This window comes from Acomys minous, assembly GCF_964271855.1.
Source record: "Acomys minous genome assembly, chromosome: 9".
NCBI classification, from domain to species: domain Eukaryota; kingdom Metazoa; phylum Chordata; class Mammalia; order Rodentia; family Muridae; genus Acomys; species Acomys minous.
In genome coordinates this window covers 87,313,709-87,330,688 of record NC_140490.1, presented here as the reverse complement: position 1 = coordinate 87,330,688, position 16,980 = coordinate 87,313,709, and the positions used below count along the sequence as shown (strand labels likewise).

Here is a 16,980-nt window from a genome sequence, read left to right as displayed (position 1 = left end):
TTATTTATATCTGTGTACACATGCGTGCCTGCAAATGGCAGGCTTGTACTTTTATGTGTCATTAATCTCTATACTATGTTAACGAAGGAACACTGCCAACTTTCAAAACACTGCGCGCGCGCGCATACACGCACGCACGCACGCACACACACCTCTGTCAATCCGTGTGGTCAGCTACAGGGTATTTCCATTTATTCAGCACTTCAGTGAATAGTTCCGTACTATATCATATCAAATAAGTACTCAATCTATCATCACACTGTTTAATTAAAGATAGTCAGACTTTGAAGACATAGAATACAATTAAATATACTCAGCACCGAGGAGGCTCGGTTGAATGAGATTTAATCTTTTGTGGGTGACTCGGGAGCTTGCAGACCCTAAAGGGGCTTCACGATGCTTATAAATAATCCTCTTACGGTGTGGAAAGCTCTACTGGGAAGAAACCTCCCACTGGAAGCCAGCCAGGTACAGCAGCCTCTCCCTCTAGCGGGAATCCTCACTTTTACCTAGAAATGGTTTGTATATATCCCTGGAGGAGACAGATCTGTGAATATTTGTCCTTGGCATCAAATGCTGCTGGCAGATGGTGTGAAATCTTCCATTTTCTCCCCCCAGCTCCCTCCAATTTCTATAAGAGAGGAGAATACCCAGAGGGTGTTAATATGGCTTTAACACCTTTAAAAAAAAAAAAACACTAATCCTTCCCCACAAAGAAGTCTATCCAGGACTCATTCATGAATTCAACTTGTTTTTATGAACCAAGCCCCCATGAGAAGCGGTAGAACCGGAGATTTGGGGATGCCAAAGAGACAGCTAACCGTGCTGCAGGAAGCACAACGCATATTCAAACATTGCCCTAAATGGACTTATGCACCCCCAAGCACCCCACCACTGGCTTCCTTATCCCAAGCAATCACCTTCATCAATTGAACGGCATTCACAGATCTAATGATTCAGAATTTAAATTAATGTTGCAGAGAATGAGATAAAAAAAAATAGCCTCTAACTAAGTGCCATTTTAAAAAGAAACGCATTTGAATCAAGACTGGTCTTTTCTGATTTGGAAGCATTTATGAAGCTGCAATAATGAAATGATTTCTTTCCCACACCGAAAATAAAGATGAGATCAATAGGACAGAGCATGGAATATGGATAGGAACTCAACCGTACCTGGAAATAAAGTGCTTCACAGAGTGGATGTTAAATCAGTGGGGCAAAGGTGGTTTACCCAGTCAGCGCTGACATAGTTGATCGGTTACTTTGCCAAAGCAAAAACTTGATTCCCAGCTCACTCTAGGTAGGGCACAGTTTTAATATTGATAAGATGACTACAGTTACCGGCAGAAACATGCTTAACTTCTAGTGCTATTGCCTAAAGGAAACACTGCCTTCTTTTTCTGTGTATATGTATGCGCATGTGTCAGGTTTTTATGTACACTTCTGCGCACGCATGTAGAGGCCCAAGGTTGACGTTGGGACGCTTTCGCAGTCACTCTCCGCAGTCACTTTGAGGCATGGTCTCTCAGTCAAAACCAGAGCTCACCAATATGACTAGTCTCACCAGCCAGCTTGTTCCTGGGTTCCTGTCTCTGCCTCCCAAAGCTGGAATTAACAAGCAGGGCCCCCATGCCCACTCAGCATTTACGAGGGTTCCGGGATGTGAGCATCAGTCCTCTTGCTCGCCTGGCAAGTGCTTTGGCCACTGATCCATCTCTCTGTCGGGGAAGCCCTTTCTAAACACAGCCCTAAAACTACAGAGAAAAAGACTGCATGAGCTACGCTGAGTGAAAACACTCCTGGTTGCAATGATACTATCAGCACATTTAAAGGACAGATGGGAAACTGCGACATGCGTGTGTAGGACGTATGTCAGAAAGGAATGATTTCTTAACATGCAAAGAACTTTTTTAACACTGGGAATCTGATTGTCTATTTAAATCTTTAAAGAGCTGGATAGACAGTGATTTAGACACAAAGGGAAATGGATGCTAATGATTACAAGGAATGTTCTTTTCCTTAAAAGTATATGAGATTAAATTACATTATGTTCTACCATCTAGCTTCCACATTGCTTAGGGCAGGGTATCATGCATGGACATTTTCTTGATGGTGTTTTACAAAGGTGTGTGTGTGTGTGAATGTGTGTGTGCGTGTGCATGTGTGTATGTGTTCATTAAATGGATGTTAGTCCCTATGGCTAGATTATGAGGGCAAGAACCATTGGATCTTTATCCCATGGAGAACCTGCACATTGTTTGAATTTAGTTAATGGTGAGGGAGGGAGGGAGTGATAGAAAGATTGTATATAAGAAACTGGTAATAGTTTCCCTTGGAAGAGTGGGGCAGGTACAGGGAGCCAAAAGGAGGTTGTTTTCTGTTAACAGTTTTTACTGTTAAGGTTTTTCAAATGCCCGTGTGCAACTTTCTGATCATTGCTTTGAAAACAGTTTAGGCATTTTAAGTGAGTGTCTATAGCGGGAGCAAGATGGGAAAGGGCCATCTAAGAAAAAGGATGCCAACTTGTGCCAGACGCCATTGTCTCCCCCTCTTGGGAGGGAAAGAGCAGCTCATTCTAGGATGAAGGTCATGAGAGAGTCCTGAGGAGACAGGAGTCCAGCAAGGGGTCCCACCCAGCCAAACCCAGGGGCTGACTGGGCTGGGAGGGTAGAGGTAGAGGAAGATAGGGTGGATGTTGAGAGCCCAGAGAAACCAAAGAAGTCAAGTTCAAGGCATCGCCTGAGCCAGAGGAGCCTATAGGCAACATTCAGGGCCTGGACAGCTGAGGGGCAGACAGTAGGATGGATGTTGCATTGCTCCGAGCTTGCTAGCAGCCTGGGCTGAGACACGCGCTATATCTCCCATGGCTATTCTCACTAGAATACCATTGAGGAACCTTGGCATCATGTAAGTATGGAGCAAGACACCAAAACTTAGCTCTCAGGGAAGTCCCTTGCCCTCAACGATATAGACACTCGATGAAGGTACTCTCCTTGGTCCAGCCCCACCCACTCCATTGAAATCCCTTTCTGCGCTTTGCTCCAGCAACAAGCGCCTTCATACAGTCACCACAAGACACCTGTTTTCTTGCCTTTGTGCCTTCCCCCAGCCCATCCAGTTTACCTAATGAACATGGGTTCATTTTTTTCAAGGCTAGTACTGTCTTCATCCATGGAGCCTTTCCTGGCCTACCATCCATGTGGAACATCCAGCTCCTTACTGTGCCATCCACATTGCATGTAGACTTCATTTCCAGCACCCTGGCCACCTCATGGAGTTGAGTTTCCTAAGGGCAGCCTTAGTGTGTCTTACAATGGCTGCAGCCCCAACAAGGCACATGGTATGGAGTCAATAGATTGAACGACGGAAAGACAGGACATGCGACGAAAGAATGGATGACAGAAGAGCAGATGGATGTTAAGCTTCATAAAAGCAGCTACTCTGTTATATTTTCTGCTGCATCTCTGTGATTTGGTACATTGTAGATCCTCGTTAATTAAAAGTGACCTGTTCTGTGGTGTGAATGGAGGGGTACATAGATGGATGGATGGATGGATGGATGGATGGATGGATGGATCGAGATGAGGGAATGAGTGCATGGGTGGATGGATGAATGGTTGTGTGCATTTAGATTGCAAATATCTTAAGAGGCAGATGCCCAATGTCAACTCAATATGGAGCAAATAAATCCTGATTGTCCAAAAATCTGCCTGGTCTATTGCCATGAAATTAATCGAAATGTCAAATACTATGGCTAACCTAGAATTTTTCTGTTAGCCACGCCCCAAGGCTGAGTTTTATCACGTCCCATGCCAGTTTTCCCCCTCGGTGTCACCGTTGTGCAGTGATCATGTGAGATGCCTTGCAGAAAACTATCCAAAGACTCCCTTCCTCCTGGGAGCCACCCTCCAAAAGCTGGCCACCCCTGATGCTTCCACAGCTACCCAAGAGCCAATGGGAGAACTCCGATAGCATTCCCCCAAGGCTCTTATGAGGGGGGCTAGAGTCTAAAGCAAGTGTTCTCTTGACCCACTGAGCCCTATGAGTCCCTTTACTGAAGTCATGGGGAAACAAAGAAATGTGGTCTTCTTTTCTATTAAGCCTCTACAAGATGGACGGCACTGAGGACCATGCAGAGAAACTGCATGAGTAATACAGTAGAGGTAAAACTCTGGGAAAGAAGCAGGTGGAGGGGCTGGAGAGATGGCTCAGAGGTTAAGAGCACTGCATGCTCTTCCAAAGGTCCTGAGTTCAATTCCCAGCAACTACATGGTGGCTCACAACCATCTATAATGAGATCTGGTGCTCTCTTCTGGCATGCAGGTGTACATGCAGGCAGAGCACTGTATATACAATAAAAAAAAACAAATCTTTAAAATAAATTTAAAAAAAGAAGCAGGTAGAGTAGGTATAAAAGGGAGCCAACAGTCTTGCGAGTATGGCTAGCTACGGGCCCTACTGGCAGGACAGAAGAGTGAAAAAAACATCTGCAACCATAGTGCTCCCATGGTAAGACTGCATCCTGAGAAATGAGAAGCCAGGACATGTTTTTAGCATGGACCTCACATGTGCTTGGCATGCTTTCCAAACCTATTCCCCTTGAGTAAATGCAGACCCTTCCCCCTTGCAATTAGACTCTTTTTTTTTTTTCTTACACCCAACACCCACTTAGCATCTTCATTGCTTGGCCTGTTTTATGACCTCTACGATGATAATCACACCCGAGTCGGCCTTAGCCACTCCCCGCAGTCCATGGTCAGCCCACCGCAAGCTGGAGTGGCCCTTCAAACACAGGCCCACCTCCTTCCTTCTCCATTCAGAAACCTCCAGTGGCTCCCCCTGCCTTGCTCAGGGCCAGAGCCAAAGTCTTCGGAGTCACCCATGAGGCTTCACCCAATCCATCTTCAGCGCATCATCACCGCAGGCGACTTCTGTTCCTTTGTCTAACAGGCCAAGCACACACCACCCTTTGGCTTTTCCGACTATGGTCCACCCTGCTGTCCTGCTCTTCACTCAGGCACACAGGTCACTTCCTTCAAGCCTCTGCTTCAGCAGCTCCGTTACTTCTTCCTCTTTTTTTTTTTCCTGCCATTTTCCTCTGTGGCACTTACTGCTGACTGCCTGCATATTCTAACTGTATGTTCAGAGTGTTCATCTGGGACCGAGGGACTAAAATATGAAGGCTCTCCGGTATTTTGCTACCAGGTCTCAAGCACCCAGAACATTGACTGGCACCTAGTAGGTGCTCAGCTAACGCTCAATGGATGCGCATTTGGCCCTTGGCTTTCTTGCTCCACCAATGAGTAAGTACTCTTATTACATCATCAGTGTTAGAGCCACACTGACATCCCCACTGTCTCCCTGCCTTGCCTCTACAAAAAAAACAAAAAACAAACAAACAAACAAAAAAAAAACAAGGCTGCAGAACAGCATAGCTGCCACTGTGCACTAAGCCCAGGGTGGTGTTAGCCGCTGGGTGGGAGAAAAAGCTGGCCGCCAGTGGCTCACAGAGGGAAGGACAGCTTGTGGGGGTCACCTTGGGCCACTTCCTGCCTGTGACTCCATTCTACCTGTCCTACCTCTCTGTAGCTACTTTTGGCAGTCCTTGGCTGCTCTTCTATCTTCCTGGCTGCCTGGGTGGAAAGTTCCTCAAAAGCAGGGCCTGAGGCTTCCGCAAGTCCTGGGCATCCTGAGTTGGGCTCCAAGGGACAACCTTGAACTTGCTAGACCAATGGAAGTGGAGCTTGAGATGGGGCGTGAGGCCGCTCTTTCTAGAGAGTTGGTTGTGACCAGAGAGAGAAGCATAGTGCCTTGTAGGGGGAGGTTTTGGATTGTGGACAGTGACTAAAGTCCTCCGTGATCTACCGCTGCCTGTCCACTTACCACCTCTGTACCCTCTGCTTTCCCCCTCCCCCTACCCCCCCCAACCCCGAAGCTGAACACCTGCCTCTGGGCCTTTGTTCCTCCCTGGACTGTCCTCCAGCAACAATTATAATGATAATAACAGCTGCCATTATTATTATGCTATTTATAGAGAGCAGGCTGGATATCACTCATTTCATCTTTCAGTGGCACTTGTGAGGGTTATCCACTGTGAACTGTCTCCATTACTCCGTGGCATTCCCAAGGAAACCGGTGCCTAAGGGGAGGCTAACAAGATGCATCAGTGTTGGGGGGAGGCACCAAACACAGCCTCCAGAACTCAGAACTCGGGCTCTTTGAACTGCTCGGTGGAGCTGGGTTCTCCAAAATCCCAGCTGACGCTGAGTCCCTAGGAAGCATCTGAAGTTCTGAGGCACCTCCACGGGACCCCAAGGGATGGATGCTCACCTCTGCTGTTTCTTCTACATGAGCATTTCAGCTGGTGGAGGTCCCGTCACAGCTAGGCCTGAGGCCTCAAGCCCAGCATTTGTGTTTTCCAAAGGGCACCACGCCCTTCCTTAGATGTGTTTTCAGCCTCTACCACATCTCAGTGTGCCCTGCCGCCCATTTCTAGAAAGCTCTACATTTGTGTTTCCTCCACTCTCATTCTTAAGTGCCCTGGGTACAATATTTTAAAAACGATCTCTGAAAAGGAAATTTATTCTTGGGAAAAGCGTGAGCCAAGAAGCATGTTTGCATTAGCAGGTCTACTTCTCATGGACAGTGAGTTCACTAAGCAAGCCCTAAATCTGCTTCTCACTGCCAAGAAGTTTTAAAACAAAAGGGAGGGGGGCCCCAAGCTGGTGGTAGAGGCATTAAAAAAAGAAGCCATGATATTTTCTATTTTGTTTCTTCATAAATTTAACAGTAAACGAAAGCCTTCTGGCAGTGACTGGGTTATTGACTTCCTAAATCTTTAGCTCCAAAGAACTTCATTTACTTACTTTATTAGCAAGCATTTATCGACTCCGTTCTCTGTGCCAGGTTGTCCATATATATTATTCCATTCCTGCCTCTCCGCCAACTGTGAGGAAAGCGATGTCCAACACTGCAGAGGGTGGAGCAGGCTCAGAGGAACCAAGTCAGAGCCTGGCAACCCCCTTGGAAGGTGGCAAAGTGGGCATCGGCACCCAGCCAGGTCTCTTCCAAGGCTTCTTTCTTCCTGTTTGGTAAAGCTGAGCTGGCTGCCAGGACTCTTGCTTTCAGCTTTTTACTTTCTTAATGGAGCACAGGTTGGCAGGCAGCACCAGTACAATCCTCTCTCCTCTTGCAGCCAGAGGCCAAGGAGGCAGAGCCCAAGCCTGTGCCCAGAGCACCAGGCCCATGTCGTCACCCCACCCCCACCTCTAGTATGGCATAGGCATCTTCTGATCCTGGCTTCTTCCATCGTTACATTGTAACTCTTGGTTACTCACATGAAGTACCATAAAATAGACAAGGTGTAAGAACGGAGTATCAAGCCACAGGAAGTGCTAGAAATGAAAAGGATGTTGAGTGCTACAGCTACGGTTCAGAGGAACAGCATGTGAATCCAGGACTATTCTAAACTGTTACCTTATGGTGCCTCCAAATAATAATAATAATAATAATAATAATAATAATAATAATAATAATAATAATAATAATAATAATAATAGAGTTTCCTACTCTAGTCTGGCTGTCAGAAATCAAATAAAATTTTAATCTAAACCCAGAAAGTACTTGGCACAGTGTCTAAACTGCGCTGGTACTACACAAAGTTTGGCTGGCCTCCTCCTGCTTCATTCCCATCACCAGCATCATCCTTGAGGGGTGAGTAGATGAAGGCTGGGTACTGGCTAGCATGGATTTCCTCTCATGGAGAAGTACATCCTTGACCTAGGTCCAGTGGTAATGTAGAGAGGAAGGCGGGGCATTCCGTTTGCCATAGGGCCATGCTGTGCACCTCAGATGGGAAGCAGGCTGAGGGAGCAGCACGTCTGGTACCCAACCCCCACCCCTGCCCCCACCCCCACCCCAGGGACAGAGGAGGTGCAGGACATGGGGTATCTAAGATCCCAAGCTGAGCAGCGCTTCTTACGTTTTATGTACTTGACCAAAAGATTTTCTTTCTCCAGTCACACAAGACTTCAGAAAGATGATCGTCACCGGCCCCAGACATTAAATAGATGAGACTCCATGTTTGGTAGGGCAGTGTCTATGGCACTCTCACACTGGAGGCCAGAGGCTCTCAGGACGTTATCATACTCGATCGTCTCAGTAAACTGGCAGTGCCCACGGCTTTGCTGCTCTCAGAAGCTGGGGGAAACCATTGAAGAAGGCTTATCCTGTTTGAGGAGGAACTCAGCTTTTCGGGGGCCCCCCGCTGTGCTGGCCTTTCTGCACCTCAGCACCAGCGGTGAGCAGAAACCTTGATGGCTGGCTGTGAGTGTGGTGGCACCCACAGGTGCGACTGATCATATTTTTTGAGCCGTTGACCCTTTTTTGAGAATGTAAGTGCACTCCTTCCTCAGCCGAATGAGAAACACACCAAACATCACGGAATCTCACAAAGACAGATTTCTCAGGCGCAGTGTGTGTGTGTGTGTGTGTGTGTGTGTGTGTGTGTGTGTGTGTGTGTGTGCGCGCGCGCACTAGTGAGTGTGCACATGTGTATAAAGCCCTAAGTCAACATCAACAGTCTTCTTCTATCAGTCTCAACCTTAATTTTTAAGACATGACTGGGCTGGCTGGCTAGCAAGCTCCTGTCTAAACACATACACACACATACACACACACACACACACACACACACACACACACACACACACACACACCAGGGCTAGGCTCGCAGGTGCATGCTACCAAATCTGCCTTTTACGTGGCCTTTTCAGGTCCTCATGCTTATAGCAACTACTTGACTGGCTGAGCCATCTCTCCTACCCCGTGAACTTCAATTTTGAACTTGGGTCTTAACCACCAAGCTGTCCTGTCCTCAACTCCAATCATGGGCTTGCATCAGACACTAAAATATGATGCTGAGGCCATTTCATTCACCTAGGTACCTTTTTACATTAGAAAAAATAATTATTATATATAAGGTTTATATATAAAGCCTTATAGGGTTTGAATGAAAATGTCTCCCACGGGCGGGCCTATAGGGAGTGGCGTTGGTGGAGTAGGTGTGGCCTTGGAAGAAGTGTTTCAGATGGGGGTGGGCTTTGAAGTTTCAGAAGTTCAAGTCAGGCCCAGTGTCACTCTCTCTGCCGGATGTCTGCTGGTCCAGATGTAGAACTCTCGCATCCTTCTCCAGCACCGTGTGTGCCTGTGTGCCTCCATGCTTCCTGCCCTGACAATAACGGACTAAACTGCACCGCAAGCGAGCCCCAAGTGAACATTTTCCTATATAAGAGTTACCGTGGTCACGGTGTCTCTTCACAGCAATAAATCCCTAAATGAGATACTTCATATGGAGTTCTCAAAAAGAAAATAAAACCCAACACAAAAATCTCTGCAGAATAGATCAATTACAGATTTTGCCAATCTCCGTCATCTAGTTCTTAAGGCTTCTTTGAATAAATGTCATTTCCGCGTTTGAATTTCATAACTCTCCAAAAGGACGAGCAATTCCAAGGGGGATTGTTTCTGCGCGACGAAGCCTGAAGAAACCCAGAGCTGGCGTTTGTGCGTCGACTTTCATCTCAGGTTGATGTGCGGAGCCCCTTCCTGCTTAGCACATGAAAGAGAGCCCACGAGACTCACAGCAGCCCTAGAGGAAAGACAAGCCCTGGGCTTCATCCCACGCCCCCCTACTTCATAGACGAGGACACGTGGAGGTCCAGAGAGGGTCTCTGACCTATCCAAGGGCAAGCTCAGGACCGGTCAGGCTAGGGTGAAGCTCGGGGTTCCAGACTGCCCTATGCCTGTGATTCCTATGGTACAGCATACAGATCTGGGTTACCACACAGTCAATGATGAAAACCTCAGGACCAACCTTTTCAGAACACCTGAGGGCCTGTACTAATACTTGGTCTGCCCCTCCCCGCCCTCAGCATTCAGGAACTCACTCTTGGCTGTTAAAGCCCCATGATCCTGCTCCCCACTGCCCGCAACTGAGGGGGGGAGGGGTTGTCCATGAAACTTAACCTCACTTCCTAGTCTGGGTCATCATTGGCTGGCATCATTTGTAGTGACAACTTCAAGGGAGGGTGGGAGGTTCTCATGTTAGAGCCACAGAAATGGCTCAGATAAGGGATAAACCCCCATTTATTGCTATGGCAGCGGCCTGGACTGGCCTCGTACATTCAGGTCTGAGTGAGGGAGAAGAAAAGAACTCAGAACTTCTCTGCCTGGATCCAGGGCAAGGAGGTTAGAGAGGCAGAAGGGTCCCTTGCAGAGTGGGCATCTCTCTGAAGGTCTGGCCTTCCCTCTCTACAATCTGAAAGATCCTCAGGTATCCAGTGAGGAGAGGTGTTTCATTGGCTGTCTGCCAGGCTGTGATTTTGTTTTACAAGCACACTGCCTGTTCTGAATCATTAGTGTGTGTGTGTGTGTGTGTGTGTGTGTGTGTGTGTGTGTGTGTATGCGTGCGCGCACGCGCGCATATATGAAGAGAAAAACAGTAACAGAGGCTGCAGCCACACAGTAAGGGCAGGCAGTTTTCTGTGGAAGATTTTTTCGAAGGCAAACATGAAGAGCAGATTGTGTGTGTCTGTGTCCTGGGCTGTGACATTCTCTAGAGCTACAAAGTGTTGGAGGAATAAGCAGTTGGAGAAGGGTCTTTAATGAAAATGTGGCCACATGTACTCTTTAGTCACTGTTATCATCCATTTAAGACAAACGTTTACTCCAGCTGCCTTCCAGAGGTCTGAGCCAACCCAGGGAGTGGCAGGGTATGGGTGAGGCTACTGAGGTCTGTGATTTGAGCAGGGGGAGGGGTGAAGTTGAGCTACTGGCTTTACATTCTTCTTCCCCTCCCTCTGCCAGGTGACTTGCATCATATACATCGCTCAGCACCTATGCATTGATCGCATGCTATTGCTCCCAGGTTATTTTGTGAGCATCCATGTTCTCTCTCTCTCTCTCTCTCTCTCTCTCTCTCTCTCGTGTGTGGTGTGTGTGTGTGTGTCTTTATTTGGCTGGGCTATGCACCAAGTGTCTGTCTCTCTCTCACCTTCCTTCGATGGCAAGGCTAGCCAAGGCATGTTCTTCTTAAGATAAAGACCGAGCTCAAGACAGCAAGTTCAAGGTCATAAGCACTTTTCAGGCCTCTGATTTGCTCCTGTCTGTTAACATACCCTTGACTAAAGGAAGTCAATTAGTCAGACTTGAAAATCCAAGGAGCAGGAACATGGTTGCTCCTACTGGGATGGTTAGGGATGGGTGAATGACTGTTTAAGCCACATAGCTACGTTTTATGTGCTCACTAAATGTTTACAGAACAGAAAGGGATGGGAGCGGGGGGGGGCAGGGGGAGACTATTATGTTCTAGAGATTTCTGTGGACATGCACTGTACAAGGTACAGAAGTCCTGGGGACTTTCCCCTGACCCCCACCCTATGTACATCACCACAGAGATATCCCAAAGCCTTGCCTCACAGATCACACAGCCCACTCACATCAGTCGCATGTATTGAGCCAGTGAAGAAAGTCCTCAAAGGCCACCACCAGGACTGCCCTCCCCCATCCCCGACTGCTTAGGCTATCTCTGGGAGAAAGAATGAGGCACTGGGTTCAGGGGAAGTTTCTCTCAGAGGACAGATTTTCCTGCCAAGCCGGGGAACAATTCTGCTTCATGATCTCTAGAGATATAGTGCCCAGAAAAATGCTCGCGTCTTTGTTAAAATCAGCAACCAGGGATTGTTGGCCACTGCCAACATCCAGGGGACCACTAAAGGGGTCCAGGGCTGAGGCTGTACCTCAGTTGGTTTCTGCTTGCCTAGCATGGATGAAGCCTTGGTCTGATTCCCAGCTCCGAATAAACTGGATGTGGATTATACACCTGTAATCCCAGCACTCAGGAGCTAGAGTGGGAAGGTTAGACGTTCAAGGTCACCCTTGGATAGAATGACTTTGGGGCCAGCGCCAGCATGGGATCTATATGCTACCCTGTCTCAAAAGGGGTTGGGGCCCAGAGTGTGCATTCCCATCTCAGCTTCTGACAGTTCGAGGTTTGGCTGACCCCCTTGAAGGATCGAAAAGTCATGAGCTGTTGTCTTCTCCATGCCTCCCCACTGCAGGTGTGCTGAGCCTGCCAGAGAGCCTGAACCTGCACCGAGACCCACAGCGGCCCAGCAAGCCGGGAGAGCTGCCCATGTTCAGCCAGTCGGAGCTGAGGACCATCGAGCAGTCCCTGCTGGCCACTCGGGTGGGCAGCATCGCTGAGCTCAGTAAGTCAACGCTGGCTCCTCAGCCAGGTGCCCTCACTACGTAGCCTCTCCATGTCCAGTGCTCAAGCTGACCTGCCCAGTGCACCTTTATTGAGCACTTGCTCTGTGCACAAAGCAGTGCCAGTGAAATTAGGGAAGACGCGGGTTCTAGGGGAAGGAAGGCCTGGCAAATCTTCCAGTTCTCTCATTGGTGTAGTGAAATCTAGTCCTCATCTGCCCTGAGCCTCAGTTTACTTTTCAGTTAAATCAGAGAAATCATCGCAGCCAGCGCTAGGTGATGTTCTGACACGGAATGCACAGATGCTCATCTCAGGGCTCGGTATTCTGCCTGCTGCAGGCAATGTACATGTTCTGTAAGTGCCCATTAGCCCTTGGTGTCTACAGCAGATCTGTTGAATGCACCTGTCAGATCTCCCCTCTCTCACTGAAGTTCAGAATACTTCAGTGGTCCCTTTCCAACCCACAGGACAAGCCAAAGTCCTCAGAACTGCTCTCAGGCCTCCCACCCACTCACTACCCTCTGTTCTCCCTCATGTCCTTTCTGCTCTGTGACCACGGGAGGAAAACCTCAGGACCTTTGCACTGACTGCTCCCCCAGCCAAAACAACTCTCCATGCCTTGCGTTCCCACTCCTGTGAAACAAGACCTCTCTAAGGACCCTTGTCTTTTATTTAAGTAAGTTGTTCAGATTACATCTAAATTGTTATCCCCTCACTTGTATCTTCCCGTTCCCCCTCCCTCCCTCATTTACCTTATTCCTCTCCCCTGGGTCTGTGACAGAAGGGGACCTCATCTCCCACTATAAGATGACAGCCTATCAGGTCTCTTCCTGGTAGCCTGCTTCCTCTTCCTCTGAGTGCCACCAGCCCTCCCTACCAAGGGGAAGTGGTCAAATAGGGGGCATCAGAGTTCATGTCAGAGTCAGTCCCCACTCTCCAGACAACTGTGGAGAATGTGCTGTCCATTGGCTAGATCTGAATAGGGGGTTCTAGGTTGACTATGTACACTGCCCTTGGTTGGTAGAGTAGTTTGAGCAGACCCCGCCCCCCGTGGAGGACCCTTGTCTTATTCAGGCTATCAAAACAAAATACCAGAGTAGACAGCGTGGCTTGAAAGGCAAGCATTTAGGGCCTAGAGCACCTGTTGCTCTTGCAAAGGATTCTAATTCAGCTCCTGGTACCTGTAACAAGAGGTTCACATTCTCCTATAACTCCAACTCCAGGGGCTCAGTCACTTCTTCTGGCCTCCTCTGGGGGCACCCTCACACTCACTCTGGGGGCACCCTCACACTTGCGTGGGTGCATACATACACGGAGGCAAGGGTTGGGGAGAGGCACTTATTTCTCACAGTTCTAGGGGGTGGGAAGTCCAAGGTCAAAAATTGAGCTCCCAGTGAAGGGCTCTCTGCCTGGCTTGCAGTTGGTACCTTCTCACTGGGGGCAGGGTGAGGGTTCTCTTCCTGTGAGGCCCTATCATAAGGGCTCTATCCTCTTGAATTTGCCCAACCTTAAACATCCGCCAAATGCCCAGCTTTCTAACACCACGATGCCGGGGAGACTGAGACTTCCCGCTTGTAAACTGGTGAGGACATAAGCATTTCAACCCATTGGTTCTTAGCAACCTTCATCCCCGACTACTTTTGAGAGTTACGCCCAGCAGTTACCACCCTACAGCCTACTTCGTGCATTTCCATCGTCTGCTTATTGAGGCACAGCTTACCTATGCATCCAATTCAGTCATTTCTAGCATATTTACCAAGTTGGACAGCTGTAACCACGGTCTGTTTTAGAACAGTTTTATTACCCCAGTTAAAAAGCCGGCACCCATAACAATCCCATCACTCCCCTCTCCTAATCACACTCCACGTTTCACTTCTTTTCTTTTCTTTTTTTTTTTTTTTAATTTTTTCTCTCTCCCTGCTGGAAGCTGTTCTCTCTTCCTGACAGGACAAATATTTGATTTGTTCACTGAAAGAACAGCATCAGATGTATGGTACATCTGGGTCTCAGGAAAGAAGAAGTGCAACGGAAAGGAGGTGGAAAAAGAAAGAAAGGAGGGAGGGCCCCAAAAATCATAAAGGAAATAAGGGAGGATGTAATGGTCAATTTTGCTAGCTAGCTTGGTGGGATTTAAAAAAAAAAAAAAAGCCCAGGGAGGACCAGTGAGATGGCTCGCTGGGTGAAGTGACTGCTGCCAAGTCTGATGACCCAAATCCCAAATTCCATCTCCAAGACACCACGTGGTGAAAGAAGAGAGACGTCTCCTCAAGCTGTCCTCTGTCACCCCCATGAGCCCCTTGTAACATGCACATCTATGCACACAGTACACAAATAAGTGTAAAAAAAAAAAAAAGAGGTGTCTAAGGGACTAGGAAGCGTTCTCGGTGTGACTGTGATGGTCCCTAATGAACGGTTTCACACCTTAAGGGACTCATAGTATGATAGCATCATTGGCAGGTAGCACAGGTAGGAGGTAGGAGTCAAGGTAGAGGAAGTAGGTCACTTGGCGCATCCTCGCACCGGCCTCTTCCTGCACGCCTTTCTCTCTCTATTTCGCACCCACGAAGCAGCAAGGAACAACCGTTACCACACATCCCTGCCATCACAGGGTTCTGCCCAAGCACATGGGGCCAAGAGAAGACACAGGGTTTCAGAGGACTGTGCTCTGTAAGCCAAAGTAAACCTTTCCTCTCTCATTTCTGTCAGGCGTTTTAGTCACAGCAATACAAAGATAACTTACATGGGGCGGGGGGCGGGGGGAAGACAGTCAAAGTTGGAGTTTCCCAGGTTTGCACCCCCTAATTCGGGCTGTGTTCTCCAACCAGTCACCTCTATTAATTTCCTCTCTGCCGCTGTGATAAATCGCTCATGACCGAAAACAACCCAGAGGAGGAAAAGATGTATTTCAGCATCCACTTCCAGGCTGCACTTCATCACAGAGGGAAGTCCAGGCACAAACTCAGACAGCTGCCTGGAGGCAAGAACTGAAACAGAGTGCCGTGTAATTCAAAGACAACCTGCCTGGGGATGGCACCGCCCACAGTGGGCTAGGCCTCCCCACATCAATCAATCAACAGGCAAGACAGTTTTTCCATAGACCTGACCACTGGGCAATCTAGTCTGAGAATCCCTCAGTTGATAATCCCCACTTTCCATATGTTGCCTTGCCTGTGTCCGGTGGGCAGTAAAAACTAACCAGGATACCAAGCTAGGGAAGCGACTGCTGCGTTTGCTCAAGACTCTGTTGGCTATTAAGCAGCTTAGCTGGCTATCAGGTCCTGGTAGGACTGGAGTGTTGATTTCTGCACCACTAACCTGTGCAGAAGTTGATACAGCAATGCCAGCTGATCCCAAGCAGTAAGGCACGTCTGGACCCATAACCCAACCAGCACCTCCTCCCAGAGGAAGCCCTGTATGGCCTCCCTTGGGGACATGCTGCATCTCTGTGATGGCAAGCCACGACGGGGTTGGGGAGCTGTCCCTGGCACTGCAGTCATTAGTTTTCTTTCACTGTAACAAAACACCTGACAGAACAACTTAGGAGAACAGGGTTCATCTGTGCTCACAGTTTTAGAAGGTTCCATCCCTGGCAACTCGGTTCTCTGTTAACTCTTAACTCACCATGAGGCAAAACATCATGGTGGTGGGGGTATGTGGCCAAGGAGATGTGTGTGTGTGTGTGTGTGTGTGTGTGTGTGTGTGTGTGTGTGTGTGTGTGTGTATAAAGATATACATATATATATATATATATATATATATATATATATATATATATATATATATATATATATATATTCTTGCAAACAGGAAGCCAAGAGCAAGACAGTAAGAGAGCAGGAACATAATACCCTCAAGGACCCAGCTTCAGAAACTACTTCCTCTACCTAGGTTTTACCTCCTAAAGTTTCTAGACCCTTCTAAAATAGCACCACTATCCAGAAGCGAAACAGATGAGCCTTTTAAGTGAGGGACACCTCATATGCAAATTACAGCAGTCATAAGAGAGCTGCTTTCCTGGCCTCCGGGTTGGGACATTGGATTCCCACCCTTTTAAGACTCATGAAGCCATGAGATGCCCCCCCCCCCAGCAACAATATCTTCTGATTACTGGTTGGGTGGCTGATATAAAGCTTCTTAGTGACATGGCCCTGTTTACAGTCTAGTGACATCTAGAGACCCGGCCTTAGCCCATTTTTAAATGCATAACATACAAGACTACAAAGAAAACCAAATTTTTTGCATTTAAACCATGGTATAGTCTTTCTGTGCTTTTTTTTTTTTTAGATTTATTTTTAGGTTTATGTGTATGAGTGGTTTTTTTTCCTACGTATTCATATGTGCAACACATGTGTAAAGTGCCCAAGGAGGCCAAGTGAGGCTGTCGGGTCCCCTGGACTGGAGTTACAGATGGTTGTGAGCTGCCATTATAGGTGCTGGGAACCACCAGCCATCTCTTCAGCATCTTTAATAGCACATGGTATGACAGGGTCTAGCATCAAGCTTGATGGCCATGTAATTCTGAGGTTGTGATATTTATGAATAAGATTCCAAGGTATCCACAGGGAGGTGAGGTATGTTTGCATTTTAACACACTCCCAGGGTGTCTTGAGAATGTACAAAGGCTCCAAGCAACTCCCTTGGGATGCATTGCCAGAAGACAGAATAGAGTACCACACATTTGGACCCTCTCCTTCTGGGAAATTCCCTTGGCC

The 16,980-nt window shown here is 47.9% G+C and overlaps 1 protein-coding gene across 1 annotated transcript in view; it reads left to right on the top strand.

The window, feature by feature from the left end:
- Nucleotides 1–16,980, top strand: part of ABTB3 (ankyrin repeat and BTB domain containing 3) — a 274,567-nt gene that overhangs the window by 146,529 nt on the left and 111,058 nt on the right. Inside the window, exon 2 of the mRNA XM_084794224.1 lies at nt 12,120–12,269. Coding sequence (XP_084650350.1) covers nt 12,120–12,269 — 150 coding nt within the window. The remainder of the gene's footprint in view (nt 1–12,119; nt 12,270–16,980) is intronic.